The 16,514-nt window shown below is 36.6% G+C and overlaps 1 protein-coding gene across 3 annotated transcripts in view; it reads left to right on the top strand.

Annotated features, from left to right (window-relative positions):
• COPG2 (COPI coat complex subunit gamma 2) overlaps positions 1-16,514 on the top strand; it is a 130,791-nt gene that overhangs the window by 30,031 nt on the left and 84,246 nt on the right. For all 3 annotated transcript variants that reach the window (XM_082662549.1, XM_082662550.1, XM_082662551.1), the window contains 4 exons: positions 1,055-1,130; positions 2,822-2,914; positions 3,892-3,978; positions 5,067-5,224. In XM_082662549.1, coding sequence (XP_082518675.1) covers positions 1,055-1,130; positions 2,822-2,914; positions 3,892-3,978; positions 5,067-5,224 — 414 coding nt within the window. The remainder of the gene's footprint in view (positions 1-1,054; positions 1,131-2,821; positions 2,915-3,891; positions 3,979-5,066; positions 5,225-16,514) is intronic.

Genomic DNA, 16,514 nt, shown 5'->3' on the forward strand with positions numbered 1-16,514 from the left:
ATCAGTATCTAAAATTATTTTTATATTTAGTTTATGTGATTAATATCTCTTTCCCACTGGAATGTAAGCTCCATGAAGGCAAAGACTTTGTTTTGCTCACTGCCGTATTCTTTTTTTTTTTACATCTTTATTGGAGTATAATTGCTTTACAATGTTGTGTTAGTTTCTGCTGTGTAACAAAGTGAATCAGCTATATGTATACATGTATCCCCATATCTGCCTCCCTCCCACCCTCCCTATCCCACCCCTCTAGGTGGTCACAAAGCACCTAGCTGATTTCCCTGTGCTATGTGGCTCCTTCCCACTAGCTCTCTATTTTACGTTTGGTAGTGTATATATGTCCGTGCTACTCTCTCACTTCGTCGCAGCTTACCCTTCCCCCACCCCATGTCCTCAAGTCCATTCTCTATGTCTGCATCTTTATTCCTGTCCTGCCACTAAGTTCATCAGTACCAATTTTTAAATTTTTTTTTTAGATTCCATATATATGTGATACCATACCGTATTTGTTTTTCTGACTTGCTTCATTCTGTATGACAGACTCTAGGTCCATCCACCTCACTACAAGTAACTCAATTTTGTTTCTTTTCATGGCTGAGTAATATTCCATTGTATATATGTGCCACACCTTCTTTGTCCATTCATCTGTCTGTGGACCCTTAGGTTGCTTCCATGTCCTGGCTATTGTAAATAGTGCTGCAGTGAACATTGTGGTACATGTCTCTTTTTGAATTGTTGTTTTCTCAGGGCACATGCCCAGTAGTGGGATTGCTGGGTCATATGGTAGTTCTATTTTTAGTTTTTTAAGGAACCTTCATACTGTTCTCCATAGTGACTGTATCAGTTTACATTCCCACCAACTGCTGTATTCTTAAGATTTAAAATAGTCTTCTACCCAGTAGTTTTTATATTTATCCAAGGAAGACACTCAATAAATACTTGTTTAATCAGTAGTTGTATTAAGATAATTATGGGGACAAGTGGAATTAGCGAGGGGTGGACTCCACAAAAGAGAAAACTTTAATCTTATGGTAACCAATTTGATTTTTCTCAGTCTGACTAAGGACATGACTGGAAAGGAAGATGTGTACCGAGGCCCAGCCATCAGGGCTCTCTGCAGAATCACTGATGTAAGTTCTTTGTTTTACTGAGGTGTCAAAGGGGACCTATGTTTATCTGCAGGTGGCCATGTAAATTTAGTAGGATTCCCTGTCTGACTTTGTGAATCATCAGCAGAAGAGAAACATGACCACCAGAAAGGCTTTTGTGGCTCTAGGTTTTTTTTTCTTTTAGATTGTTTTTTCCTTTTGTTTATTTAGATTATTCTATTTCTCTCTATATTTACCCTCATGGACTTTTGTCATAGTCAGGGCACATTGCTTGCAGGAGACAAAAACCCATTCGAATTTAGCTTTAAAAAAAAAAAATCTTTCTTACAAAATACAAATCTCTCAGAATTTGAGGTAAAGCTTACAACCAGAACAAGAAATAGGGCAGCTCTAAGGAACTCAGCAGCAAGATTCTCAGATATTTACTATTATCATCCATCATTTACCAGGCTCAAGCCCTCTCATTTAAGTATTTAAGAGAAAAGATCTGATTAGCCATCAGCCAGCCAGTGGCTTGTTATCTACCTGGGTCCAAATCAGGTGTTTAACCTTGACTTAGTCTGTTGTATTGGGAGGGATGAGGTTATAGAGTATGTTAGGCTGTCCCTTTCTTGGAACTCTGAGAAGGAAAGGTTAAAATGAAGGACATGCTGGGCATTGCCAAGCAAATTGAATAATATTTCAGCTATATTCATGATCGGGTGTATTTTATGTATATGCTTGCAATCTTCTCAAATTTCAAAGGTTGAGCAGGGTTAAGTGGTAAATCTGGATCCTAGGAGGAATAATAGAAATGGTTTAGTATTTTTCAATGCTCAGTTACTTTATTGTGGTTGCTTTTGCTTTTAGCATTAAATTGATACCATAAGACTTGACCATTCCAGGGCTAGCTAAGACTCTTCATCTAAGTATCGATCTTGGTGTATTTATGCATCCTTACTTACCTGCCACCACCTTCCCAGTGCTAAGCTTTCTTCCAGATAAATTAAAAAGAACTTTATTTTCAGAGGATTTCCTATTGAGGACTCAGTATAGTAGCATATTGCACATTTAATTTCTTATGAATCTAAAATAATCAGAGATTACAGTTGATTTATAGGACTCTCTGGGATCCATATAAAATACGTGCCCTACACGTAGAGGTATCTTCAGGACTTTAAAAGCATCCCCATTTAGGAATTTCTTTTATAATATCCCTGATAGGTTCAGCCTCTACTTGTGTATTTCTTCCGAACTGGGATTCTTCACTTTGAGATAGTTTATTTCATTGTGGAACAGTTATTCCTCTTCCTTACAAATGTTCCTTCTTTTTTTCTTTTTTCTTTTTTTTTTTTTGCGGTACACGGGCCTCTCACTGTTGTGGCCTCTCCCGTTGTGGAGCACAGGCTCAGTGGCCATGGGTCATGGGCCCAGCCACTCCACAGCATGTGGGATCTTCCCGGAGGGCACGAACCCATGTCCCGTGCATCGGCAGATGGACTCTCCACCACTGCACCACCAGGGAAGCCCCCAAATGTTCCTTCTTGAAGCTGCCACTTGGTTGTCTGGGTTTTGCCCTCTGGGATCTGATTATTATATGATAAGCCTTTTAATGCATTCTAAATATTTGCACAGAGACAAATATGTGACTTGTTTTTGTAAATTATTTTGAAGTGGTAGTTTTGGATGAAAATGTTCTGCTTCAACTGCTTTTTCTTTATGAATGTTCTCAGGGAACAATGTTGCAGGCCATTGAAAGATACATGAAACAGGCCATTGTGGATAAAGTCTCCAGTGTATCCAGTTCAGCATTGGTATCTTCCTTAGTAAGTGAACAAGTAACTGGTTCTCATGCATGGTACAGTTTCTAGTTGCAAAAACAAAGTATCAGTATGATTCTCTCGCAAATGAAATATTTAAAAATATGTATACATTTCTGTTACTTTATACAATAATGCTTTACCTGAAAGAGGAACATTGAGCATTAAAATGGGCAGTTATAAAAACATGAAATTTTTATATGTTTGAAAGGTTTTGGTAATCAGAAAGCTATGTTGTATATATAATACAGATAGTGTGTTAGGGTGGGATGGGGATCAGGAAAGAAACTGAGCTAATCTCTTTCTTTAAATCTTCCTTTATGACCTGCCCTTCTACCTCTTGTCTCTTTGTCCTCTGCTTTTGTTGGTGCCCTGTGTCTGCAGTGTCCTTCAGTCCAAAGTCTACTGTCCCATTACTAAATTTCCTCCCAGGAAGTGCTGTTTGTTTTAGTAATATCTTTTCTTTCTCTTTTTTATCAAAACAAAATTTATTCATGACAGCCTATCACATTGTATTTGATTAAAATTGGTTACTAATGTGTGAATGGATTAGATCATCTGAATCACGAGAGTTGCTGGTTCTGGAATATAATTGGTCAAGTTTTACAGCAGGTACTTTACTTTTTTATGGTACTCTGTTTTTTCTTCCAGGTGAGTTTCCTGGAAGTAAAACCTATAATGTTAACATTATTTAAGTACCATCCTATTAATTATCCATTCCCTCCCCGTCCTTCCCCTCTCATTACTTCCCTTTATACACCTTTCCCAGCCCACAAACATATGCTCACCTTTGCAAAGGGGTCTTGGAGAAAGTGTTTCAGGTTTATTAGTTGTCTCAGAGACTTGAAATAGACTTATAAAAGCTATAACATTGTTTCTCTTTTTCTGGAAATGTCTGTTAGTAATTTTCCAAGAAAACTAACTCATGTTTCTAAACTTTTAGTGACTATGCATGATCTGTTCTCAATTTTTTCTGTATTTAGCACATGATGAAGATAAGCTATGATGTGGTTAAGCGCTGGGTCAATGAAGCCCAAGAAGCTGCTTCAAGTGATAATATTATGGTCCAGGTACTGTCATTGAATCACCTTAGCTTATGTCTCCAGATCATCTTTCTTTAGCCCTACATTTTAGGGGCAGTTTATTGATTCCCCAGATGAGTATTAGCTAAAGGCTAATATTAAGCAGCATAATATTAAGTATATATTAGTGCATATTCCCAAGTGAGTATCCCACTAATTATGATTACCACTGTAGGCCCTGCTATAGTGTTTAGTAGAAACTGTAGGAATGTTTGAGAAGATTCTTATATTCAGTGGTAGTTTGAGATGCTCATTCCAGAGGTCATAATTCATTTCAGTCCTTTGTTTGAAAAATAATTTGTGAAGATGGATGTTCAATTCTAAGCTTTTCAGGCCTTGATTATACTAGACATTAGAAAAACAGTAAAGAGTAATTATCACTTTGTGAAGCTTTAAAACTGTTTTGTTGGAAAGATCTCCTTTTGATATTCATTATGCTATTCTTAATTAAAAGGAACAAGATTAAATTCTTAACTGGCAATTTTATGTAAAGTACTCCATTTATATTTGAGAGGGTACTTATTTATCCTCTTTTAATGTTTACTTCTCATGTTAGCATATTCACTTATGAGGAAGTAGAGTAGTAATTTTTCCCTTGGGAAACATTCTCACCTTCCTAACTCTGATCATTGTGTTTTTACACAAAGTGCCATGATAATTACATGCCATAAGCCTACTTCAGGAGATTAATCCTTTAACCACTAACATAACCACAGATGATTTAAATCCACTAAGCAAGACCTGTAACACTGGTTAAAGCCTTGGACCTGAGAGCCTTTGTACTAACGATGGATGGGGCAACGCTGAACCTGCTAGAGCCATCTTCAGATTGTATGTCACCCCCTTAATACTTACCTAATCTGTATTAACAACTTCTGAGGGTAAATTAGAAACTCTTATCCTTTCAATCACGCCTGTGTTTGATTCAGTATGAAAAAGATATTCTATTTGTATACATTAAACTTGGGTATCTTTTAATTAAAAATGTATTTCCGTATGATTCTATATTTATGTAAGTTTTATCCTCTTCCTACTCAGCCTTCTCTCTATATCATATTCTTTTTCTTGTTCTTTAGTACCATGCGTTGGGAGTTTTGTATCACCTTAAAAAGAGTGATCGCCTTGCTGTTTCTAAGATGTTGAATAAATTTACTAAATCTGGTCTCAAATCACAGTTTGCCTACTGCATGTTGATCCGAATTGCCAGTCGCTTACTAAAAGAAAATGAAGAGGGGTAAGTGTTTTCAGCTAATCCTAAGTAATTTTCCATTTGCTGGTTAACATACCTCAGAGTTTATTTCCTTTATGAATATTTTTTCGGCAATGTCAACTTTACAGATGGATTTGTTGTTTTCCAAATTAAGAAAAAAAATATGGGATTCCAAGAATCACAACTTTTTTTTGTGGCCTCTCCCGTTGCGGAGCACAGGCTCCGGACGCACAGGCTCAGCGGCCATGGCTCACGGGCTCAGCCGCTCCGCAGCATGTGGGATCTTCCTGGACTGGGGCACGAACCCATGTCCCCTGCATCAGCAGGTGGACTCTCAACCACTGCGCCACCAGGGAAACCCAAGAATCACAAATTTTATTTTTACTTTAATGTATGCTGCAGCATATATACTTAACAGATTATGATTGCTAATAATACAATAAATAACAAACTGATATTGAACAAAAAATATTTATCATAGGTTATATAGTAACTAAATGTGAAAGCTGGAAGTGACATTAAGAATCATCTTGTTTATCCTTTTTATTTTTATAAAAGAGAATGTTGAAGTACTGCATTTAATAGTTTATTTAAAGCACGTGAGGGAAGCTAGTAGAAATACACATTCATAAAGTTCTTATACTGTTCATGAAGTAGTGTTATAGTATCTGATGGTAGACGGTGATAATATAAGGATGAATACTGTAACCTCTTGAGTAATCACTAAAAAAACTAGGAGATATAAATGTCAACAGAGAAGAAAAAATGGAATATTAAAAAAAATATTCAGGGCTTCCCTGGTGGCGCAGTGGTTAAGAATCCACCTGCCAATGCAGGGGACATGGGTTCGAGCCCTGGTCTGGGAAGATCCCACATGCTGCGGAGCAACTAAGTCCGTGCACCACAACTACTGAGCCTGCGCTCTAGATAGAGCCCGTGAGCCACAACTACTGAGCCCATATGCTGCAGCTACCGAAGCCCATATGCTTAGAGCCTGTGCTCTGCAACAAGAGAAGACACTGCAATGAGAAGCCCACGCACCGCAATGAAGAGTAGCCCCTGCTCGCTGCAACTAGAGAAAGCTCGCGTGCGGCAAAAAGACCCAACACAGCCAAAAAAAAAAAAAAAAATTTCAGCTGAGCTTCCTGCTTTCAGTAATGGTAGAGTAGCTTGGTTATATTAGCCCTCCTGCAAATAATGATTATATCATTAGTCCAAAATTGTGCGTCTGTGAAACAAAAGAACCCACACTATTTGAAAGTACTGGTGAGTGGTGAAAAGCAGGCAAAAACTGGAGGGAAATTACTGCGTGGAAGACAGAAACTATACTGGGTGAGATTTGTGTATATCTGGCTGGTCTCTGAGGGCACTCCACAATTTTGGGGTGTGGGATCGTAGAAAGCCATAGTATTTATGGACAGTGGGGAGAGAACACAGTTTGAAATTAGAAGAATGATGAAAATTTAGGGTGGAAATCCTGGGAAAGAGGGAGCCACAGATACAGTGAGCCTCAGAATCAATTTTAAACTCCGCAAAAAATCTTTGGCTGACTACTCAAGTGTGCTTATCCAGGGGAAGACTCCAGTAAACCTGTCAAAAAGCAGTAACTGTCAGCTGAAAGAACTGAATGGAGAGTTCACTTGCAACTCACCATGGAGAAGATAACGTTTGGAATTTGATCCCAGCTCAGTTAACTGCCTGCTACAGGAACATCTTAGATTCTAGAGTCTTTGCATTGTATCGTTCACAATGTCTATATACAGTAATAACTAAAAAAATAAAAATAAAATTGCTAGAAGTGCAAAGAATTTGGGAAATATAACCAGTAGTCACATTTTACTATAAGCAGCAAGAGGAAACCAGGTCATACCTTCACCACTTTCCTTGGAAATTCCCTCAAGTAAATATCCAAAAATTACAAATTCTGCTTTCCACATAACTGTAGGACACAGTTTCACTGAGCTCTGTGCCAGTACATAACAAGGATCCACCTTACTCCATTTTACAATAACAAGTTTCTGACTTCCTTCTGATCCTCCAAGACCAGCTTTCTACAAGCAGTCTGTGAGCCCTCACTGCCTCTCCTTCAAGACCAAATTTATAATAACAGTCCGTCAAGGCATTTTAGATTTTCTTCATTATGCTCACTAGAATTCTTCCAGCCTCTGCCTATTGTCTGGTTCCAAAAGCAGTTCCACAATTTTAGGTATTATAGTAGCACCTCACTTCCAGGTACCAAAATCTGTATTAGTGTTTTATTGCTGCCATGACAAATTACCACAAATGTAATCACAACATCCATGATCTCACAGTTCTTTAGGTTAGACATTGGTCTCATGGGGTAAAGTTAAGATGTTGGCAGTGTGCTTTTGCTTACTGGAAGCTTTGGGAAAAAATCCACTTGCAATCTCGTTAAGGTTGTTGGCCAAATTCATTTCTTTGTGGTTATAGATTGTAAGTCCCTATTTCCTTGCTGGCTGTCAGCCAGGGGTTGGTCTGTGCCATTTAAGGTAACATATTCACAGGTTCCACGGAGGAAAGCATGGACATCTTTGGGAAGCCATTTTGCCTGCTACAAGTACAATAACTGAAATGGATGATTTGCTGGATGAGCCTAACACCAAACTAGAGATGGCTGAGGAGAGTGAAAGTGTTAGTGCATTTGAAGATAGTGCTATAGAAAGTAACTAATTTGAAGAACAGAGAACAGATTAAGGAAAAATAAACAGAGCTTCAGAGAACTGTGGCATAATATCAGGTGGCCTACCGCTTGATATATGATTGGAATCCAGAGGGAGATGTGAGAGAATGGAGCAAAAAAGGTATATGAAGAAATAATGAACAAGTATTTCCCAGTATGCATTTATTCTAGAACTGTAAGGTTGACCTAACAGTCAAAAATCAACATAATATTTCTCATCTAAAGAATAAAGGAGGGCTTCCCTGGTGGTGCAGTGGTTGAGAGTCCGCCTGCCGATGCAGGGGACACGGGTTCGTGCCCCAGTCTGGGAAGATCCCACATGCCGCGGAGCGGCTGGGTCCGTGAGCCATGGCCGCTGAGCCTGCGCGTCCGGAGCCTGTGCTCCGCAACGGGAGAGGCCACAACAGTGAGAGGCCCGTGTACCGCAAAAAAAAAAAAAAAAGAATAAAGGAGATAAATCCTAACATCTTGATGCTAAAAAGCAATTGATAAAATTCAGTGGCAATTTGTAATTAAAAATATCTTTTCAAAGCAAATAATAGAAGGGAACATAATTATTCTGATAGGAGTACCAAAAAATCTACAATAAACTTTATACTTATTGGTGAACAGTTAAAGGCTTTCCCTTTAAGATTGTGAATGAGACAAGGATGCTTGCTAATCCTGTTTTTTAAGTAACATTTTAATGGAAGGCCCTACTTGGTGCAATAAGTTAAGAAAAAAATTAAAAATCTAAAGATTTGAAAGATGACATGAAAGTGTCTTTGCAGACAACATGACTGTGTATATAGAAAGTGCAAAATAATCTATATATTACCTATTAGAATTGATACATGAATTTACCAAAGTTACTGGATAGGCTAATATCCAGAATCAATTTTATTTCTACATACCAGCAACTGATCAATAAGATACAATTTTGAAAAGATGGTACCATTTTAATTAAAATCAAATCATTAGGAATAAATCTACCGAAAATTGTATACATCTCTACACAGAAAATTATCAAATGTTATTTAAAGTAAGACTTGAATAAATAGAGGGATATGTCATGTTTTTAGATTAGAATATTCAATACTGTAAAGATAGCACATCATCTTATTTTGATTCATGAATTCATTGAACCCTCAATCAGAATTTCAATTGGCTTCTTTTAAATACCAAACAGAAATGCATACGTTTGTGTGTCAAAAGACATACCAAGGACACCTTTAGTACTGTTTTTCATAATAGCCCTGAAATGGAAGCAGGCCAAAGGTCCATCACTGGTAGAATCAAAAAATAAATTGTGGTATATTCATATAGTAAACAGTATGCAACAGTGGAAATGAACATATTACCATTGTCAAATGTAACCACATGGATAAATCTCAAAGAAGTCACATACAAACAAATACATTCTGTATAGTTTTGTATAAATTAATTTCAGACTTAACTGGCACAACTAATCTGTAGTATTTTTTTGTTTGTTTTTGTTTTTGCGGTACGCGGGCCTCTCACTATTGTGGCCTCTCCCGTTGCGGAGCACAGGCTCCGGACGTGCAGGCTCAGCGGGCGTGGCTCACGGGCCCAGCCACTCCGCGGCATGTGGGATCTTCCCAGACCGGGGCACGAACCCGTGTCCCCTGCATCGACAGGCGGACTCTCAGCCACTGCGCCACCAGGGAAGCCTACCGTGATGAATATTGATGTTAGATGGAAGTAAAAGCATGTTAAGTTTTTGTGGTTTGTTTTTGTTTGGGAGGAAGATATTGTTAGTGATATTAAACTTTGTCAGAAATATATATGGGTTAGTAACTAAGAATATAAATGGAATATAAAGCTTTAATAATGTTGAAATAAAAATGGAGCAAAGAAAAGTTGATTGAAGATTGGTAAGGAAAAAATAATAAAGGCAAAGTATATAAATAGAAAAAAGAAAATAAATTGGATAGAATTAAGTGTAAACGTGTTAGTTATCTCTTACTGTGTGACAGATTAGCCCAAAACATAGCCGCTTATAGCAGACATTTATTATCTCACAGTTTCTGTGGTTAGGAATTTGGAAGTTCTTAGCCGTCTGGTTTTGGTTCAGGGTTCTTCATGAAGTTGCAATCAAGTTGTCAGAGCTGTAGTCATCTGAATCTGGAAGATTCCAATTTCATTCATGCAGTAGTTGATAGGCCTCAGTTTCTTCCTGGCTATTGACCAGGTGCTTCGTTTCTCACTTTGAGAGCCTTTCTCTAGGCTGCCTGGATGTCCTCACAGCCTGGCAGCTGGCTTCTCCAGAGTGAACTGAGGGAGAGAGCCTAAGGTGGAAGCTGCAGTGTTTTATAACCTCATCTTGAAAGTGACATGCCATCACCTCTGATGCTTTCTCTTGGTCACACAGACCAACCCTCGTATAATGTGGGAGGGGGCTACACAAGGATGTAGATATTCAAAAGTGGAGATTTGGGAGGACCATCTTGGAGGCTGGCTAGCAAACAGGATATTTCAATTATAATAATAAATGTAAATGGGTTTACTTACATTATTAAAGGATTACTTATTAAAAGAGTCTCAGATTGGGTAAACAAAATAACAGACCTACTATATAGCCTTTTACATAAGACACTTCCAAACAGAATGACGAGGAAACATTTCAAGTAAATATGTCAAGAATATATGCTAGATATATACTAACACAAAAAAATAGTTTAGCATTATTAGTCTAAGCCCCAATAGGAATCAAGGTTTAAAGCATTAAAAATGACAGTGGGATTTTGTATTTTGACAAAAGTAATGGTCTTAAAAATGGTATAACAGGAGTGATCTTACGTATACTTAATAGTGTTGTTTCAAAATATGTAAAGCAGAATGTTAAATACAAGAAATTAAGGTCTTGGGAGACTTTATTTATTTATTTTTGGATTTTGAATTTTATTTTTTTATACAGCAGGTTCTTATTAGTTATCCGTTTTATACATATTAGTGTATATATGTCAATCCCAATCTCAAGGTCTTGGGAGACTTTAAACACTTCTCTTAGATGGCCAATCAAGCATAAAAACTTCAGACTGTAGTTGACCTGTATATCACTGATAACAAAATTGACCTTGGATTTATAACCCTGTGTCCAAGAGAGAATACATAATATTAATTCTTTAAAATTTTTAAATTGAGAAACATAATGTACATATAGAAAAATGCATAAAAGTTGTAGTTGTATACATTATGTCCACTTTCTGTGAGACACTCTTATAATGATCATATACATTAGGTGGTAGTACATTTCTGGTATTTCAGAAATGTTTTATGTATCCTTCTTGGTCATAACTACCCCCAGTAGAAACCACTTTCTGACTTTTATGGTAGTTTTTTCTTTGCTTTTATTTAGATTTTTACCCCCCTGTGCATGTATCCCTAAACAGTAAAGTTTAGTTTTGCCTTGTTTTGAACATTCTGTCTATAGAATCATGCAGTATTTTGGGTCTTTTTTTTTTTTTTTCCCACTCAGTATTCTGGTGTAAGATTCACCCTTGCTTTTGGTGTAGCTCTAGTTCATTTTAATTATATTTTATATTTCCTTGATTGAATACTTCCTAGTTTATCTATATTCATTCTTCTATTAATGGGCATTTGGATTATTTTCTGTTTGGAGCACTTATTAATAATGAAATGGCTATAAACAGTATCCCTGTACCTCATACCACACTGCCTCATTACCATAGCTTTGTGTCTTTGTATGTAAGCATGCATTCCTATAGGGTACATATCTAGGAATAGAATTGCTAGATCATTGGGTATACATCTCTTTACTAGGTAACGTTAGACTTTTTTTCAAAGTGATTGTACCAATTTACACTCCAGCCAGCAGTGTGGGATTTCTTGAGGCTTGATATTGTCAAACTTTAAAAATTTTACTAATCTAAGGGGTATATTATATATTTTTTATTGAGCTATAACTCGCATATCATAAAATTCACCTTTGTAAAGTGTAAAATTCAGTGGTCCTTAGTATATTCACAAAGTTGTATAACCACTACTACTAACTCCAGAACATTTTTACCACCCTAAAAAGAAAACCCCAACCCATTAACGGTCCTACTCCCTATTCTACCCTCCCCTCAACCCCTGGAAAACATTAATCTGCTTCGTGTCTCTATGTATTTGCCTGTTCTGGACATTTCATATAAGTGGAATCATACAATATGTGGTCTTTAGTTTTTGGTTTCACTTACAATAATCTTTTCAGGGTTCATCTATATTGTAGAAGTATCAGTACCTCATTCTTTTTATGGGTGAATAATATTCCACTGGGTGGCTATACCATATTTTATTTATTCATTTGTCTGTTGATGGACATTTGGGTTGTTCCCACTCTTTGGCTATTATGAATAATAATTCATAGACTGCAATAGACTGCTGCTATTGGCAGTCATGCATAATTTTTTACGTGGACATGTTTTCAGTTCTCGTGGACATTTACCTGTGAGTAGAATCCCCAGGTCATAATGTAACTATGTTTAACTTTTCGAGGAGTGCCAAACTGTTTGACAAAGTGGTTGTAACCATTTTACATTCTTGCCAGCAGTGTGTGAAGTTCTGATTTCTCCACATCCTCACCAACACTCACTATTGTCTGTCTTTCTTTATTATACACACCATAGTAGGTGTGAAGAGGTATATCAATGGGGGATTTTTTCCCCCCACTGGAAAAGTTTTATTGAAAAAAAAATTATACAGGTAAGTTCTTGGTCTGACAGCAAGAAAAGTTTTAGTTCCCTAACAAGTTTCAGCATCTTTTCATATGCTTATTGGGCATTTGTATATCTTTTTAAAATCCTTTGCTCGTTTAAAAAAAATGGGATTATTTGTCTTTTATTGTTGTTTGAAATAGTTGTTAAATATATTTTGGATACTAGACCTTTATTAGGTATATAATTTTCAAGTATTTCCTCCCATTCTGTGGCCTTCCTTTTCACTTTCTTGATAGTGTCCTTTGAAGTACAGAAGTTTTAAATTTTGATGAAGTCTAATTTGTCTTTCTTTCTTTGATTGCTTGTGCCTTTGTTAGTATACCTAGGAAACCATTATCTAACCCAAGGTCACAAAGATTTACACCTATGCTTTCTTCTTCTAAGAGTTTTATTTTTTACATTTTGGTCTTTGGTCCATTTTGAGATATTTTTGTATATGGTGTGAAGCAGGGGTCCATTTTCATTCTTTTGCATGTGGATATGCAGTAGCAATATGAGTTTGCAGTTGTCTCAGCACCGTTTGTTGAGAGACTGGTCCTTTTCCCTTGAATTATCTTGGCATCATTGTCAAATCATTGTGGTTTTAATTTGTAATTTTCTAATTACTAATGAGTTTGAGAACCTTTTTCTATATTTATGAGCCATTTGGATGTTCTTTTATATTTAAATACCTATTGGAGTTTTGCCCTTTTTTTTGTTTGGGTTATCTGTTTTATCCTTATTGATTTCTAGTTCTTCTGTATTCTAGATGTGAGTCCTTTGTTGGTTGTATAAGTTGCAAATAGCTTTTCCCACTCAAGTTTGTCTGTTCCCTTTCTTGATATCTTAATGAACAGAACGTTCTTAAAGGTAATGTCATTCTTTTACTTTCAGAATAATATTTTTGGTGTCTTGATCAAGAAATGTTTTCTACCCCAAGTTTTCAAATGTATTTTCTGTACTATTTTCTACAAGTGTTATAGTTTTAACTTTCATGTTTTAGGTCTATAATCTACCTGGAATTGTTTTCTGGATATGGTATAAGGTAGCAGTCTTTTTTTCCCATATGGATATGCAGTAGTCCCAGTGCCATTTGTTGAAATACCTGTCTATACCCATTGCTATGCAATATCAGCTTTGCCATGAAACAGGCATCCTTATATGCATTGGTCTGTTTCTGGGCTCCTGTTCTCCACTACTCTATATTTCTCTCCCTGTACCAGCAAAACATTGTCTTATCATCACAGCTTTATAATAGTGTAGATATATGGTAGAACAAATCCTCCTCTCTTATTCATTTGCAGTAGTGTTTCTCAGTTCTTGTTTTGTATCCTTATTTCTCTTCTCTCTGTGTGTGTATATAATTTTATCATGGATTGTTTAGCTTTCCCCTCAGTTGAGTTTGCCTCTTCCTGGGACACTCCCACCAAGAACATTAATAAAAACCAAGAAATTCTAACCTGGGCAATCTTATCCCCCAGATTTTTCATTCATTGGGACTTTAGGGATATTTTTCCACAGGCAGCTAGTGAGACCAACCATCGCAATGACTGGCCATGCTGCCAAAATGAGTTTCCTTTGGTCATGCTGCCAAATGACCTCTCATTCTTTGATCCACTTCCAGAAAGCTACAGTAGAAACCTGGCTTGACGCCCACCTTGCTATAACAATTTTTATGCAAATAAGTACAAATATCCAAGCAAAACTCATACCTAACCTACTGGAGTAACATTCATTGGGCGAAACACATAGACTGGTGCAGTACTAGTTGCACTGGGCTCCACATTGCCTTTTCATCCTAGGACAGTGTACAGAGGTCTATCAGGACCATTTTTCTCACCCCGAGAAAGGGATTATGACCCTTGGGTTTTGAGATTTTTAAACTACTGTGTATAATTATATGCCAACAAATTGGATAACCTAGAACCTATTTTGATGGCTTAACATAAATTTTGAGGGAAGCAGCCCTTCCCTGGCATAATCAAGGGCTGGGATCCAAACCTTGCCAGATGTATGACATGGCATGCTAGTAGTAGAAATCTCCATGTCCACCTTTACTGTTGGGGAAGCACCAGCCCCTCCTTTGGCATGATAGGAAGGAGCTTGAGTCCCAAGCTTTGTGGGTGACCAGAATCGATTACACATTTAGCTGAGTCCAGTTGTTATGGAAGTTCATAGGAATCCAGCTTCTTTTCTGAGTGGCCAGAAGATCAGTTTTGGACAAAATGACCATACTCCGCACTTGTTAAACTCATTTATTAATTTTCAGAATTTCTCTGGCAATTATTTTTGATTTTGTATGTCCAGTATTATAGTTGGCCTTTAAAAAAATTACAGTTTTTGCTATGAACTTCCCTCTTAGTACTGCTTTTACTGCATCCCATAAGTTTTGGTATGCTGTGTTTTTGTTTGTACGAAGGTATTTTCTAATTTCTCTTTTGATTTCTTCTTTGACCCATTGGTTGTTCAAGAGTGTGTTGTTTAATTTTCGTATGTTTGTGAATTTTCCAGTTTTCCTTTTGTTAATTCTAATTTCATCCCATTGTGGTTGAAAAAGATACTTGGTATGATTTTAATCTTCTTGAATTTGTTAAGACTTGTTACCTAACGTGATCTATTCTGGAGAACATTCCCTGTGCACTTGAGAAGAATGTGTATTTTGCTGCTGTTGGGCAAAAAGTTCTGTATATGTCTGTTAGGTCAATGTAGTTCCAGCCCACTGCTTCCTTATTGATTTTCTGTTTGGATGTTTTATCCATTATTGAAAGTGGAGTATTGAAGTCTTCTACTATTATTGAATTGCTCTCTTTTCCCTTCAGATCTGTCAATGTTTGCTATATTTAGTTTTTTGAAAATTGTTTTGACTATTCTGGGTCCTTTATGTTTCCATATAATTTTAGGATCAGCTTTGAATTTCTACAACAAAAAGCCTGCTGGCATTTTGATAGGGATCACATTGAATAGAATAGATCTATTTTGGATAAATCAATTTGGGAGAATTTCCATCTTGACAATATCTAGTCTTCCAGTCCATGAACAGAAATTGTTTCTCCATTTATTTAGATTTCTCAGCAGGGTTTTGTAGTTTTCAGTGTAAAAGTCTTGCATTGCTTTTATTAAATTTATTTCTAAGTATTTTACTCTTTCTGATACTGCTGTGAATGGAATTGTTCTGTTAATTTTGTTTTGGATTAATTGTTGCCAATATATAGAAATCAGCAGTTGATTGTTGATTTTCACGTGTTGATCTTGTATCCTGTAACCTTGATATGGTCATTTATTTGTTCCATTTGTGTGTGTGTGTGTGTGTGTGTGTGTTATATTCCTTGGGATTTTCATGTATAGGATCATGTCATCTGAGAACAAATACAGTTTTACTTCTTCCTTTCCAAACTAGATGTCTTTAATTTCTTTTTTTCCTAATTGTACCATCTTGAACCTTCAGTACAATGTTGAATAGAAGTGGTGAAAGCAGATATCCTTGCCTTGTCCCTGATCTTAAGGGGAAAGCATTAAGCATGACGTTAACCATGGATTTTATGAAGATGCCCTTTATCAGTTTGAGGGGATTCCCTTCATTCTCTAGCCTTTTTGAGAGTATTTATCATAAATCGGTGTTAGATTTTGTTGACTGCTTTTTCTGTACCTGTTAAGATGATCATGTGGTTTCTGTCCTTTTTATTATTAATTTGGTATGTAACACAAAGTGATTTTCTTTTTTCTTTTTCCTTTTTTAAAATTGAGGTAGAATTGATTTACAATATTATATAAGTTTCAGGTGTACAACATAGTGATTCACAATTTTTAAAGATTATACTCCATTTCTAGTCATTATCAAATCTTGTGTGTATTACCTGTGCTGTACAATATATCCTTGTAGCTTATTTATTTTATGAATAATAGTTTGTGTCTC

The sequence above is a fragment of the Grampus griseus genome (genome assembly GCF_964374135.1).
Source record: "Grampus griseus genome assembly, chromosome: 9".
In the NCBI taxonomy this organism is placed as follows: Eukaryota; Metazoa; Chordata; class Mammalia; order Artiodactyla; family Delphinidae; genus Grampus; species Grampus griseus.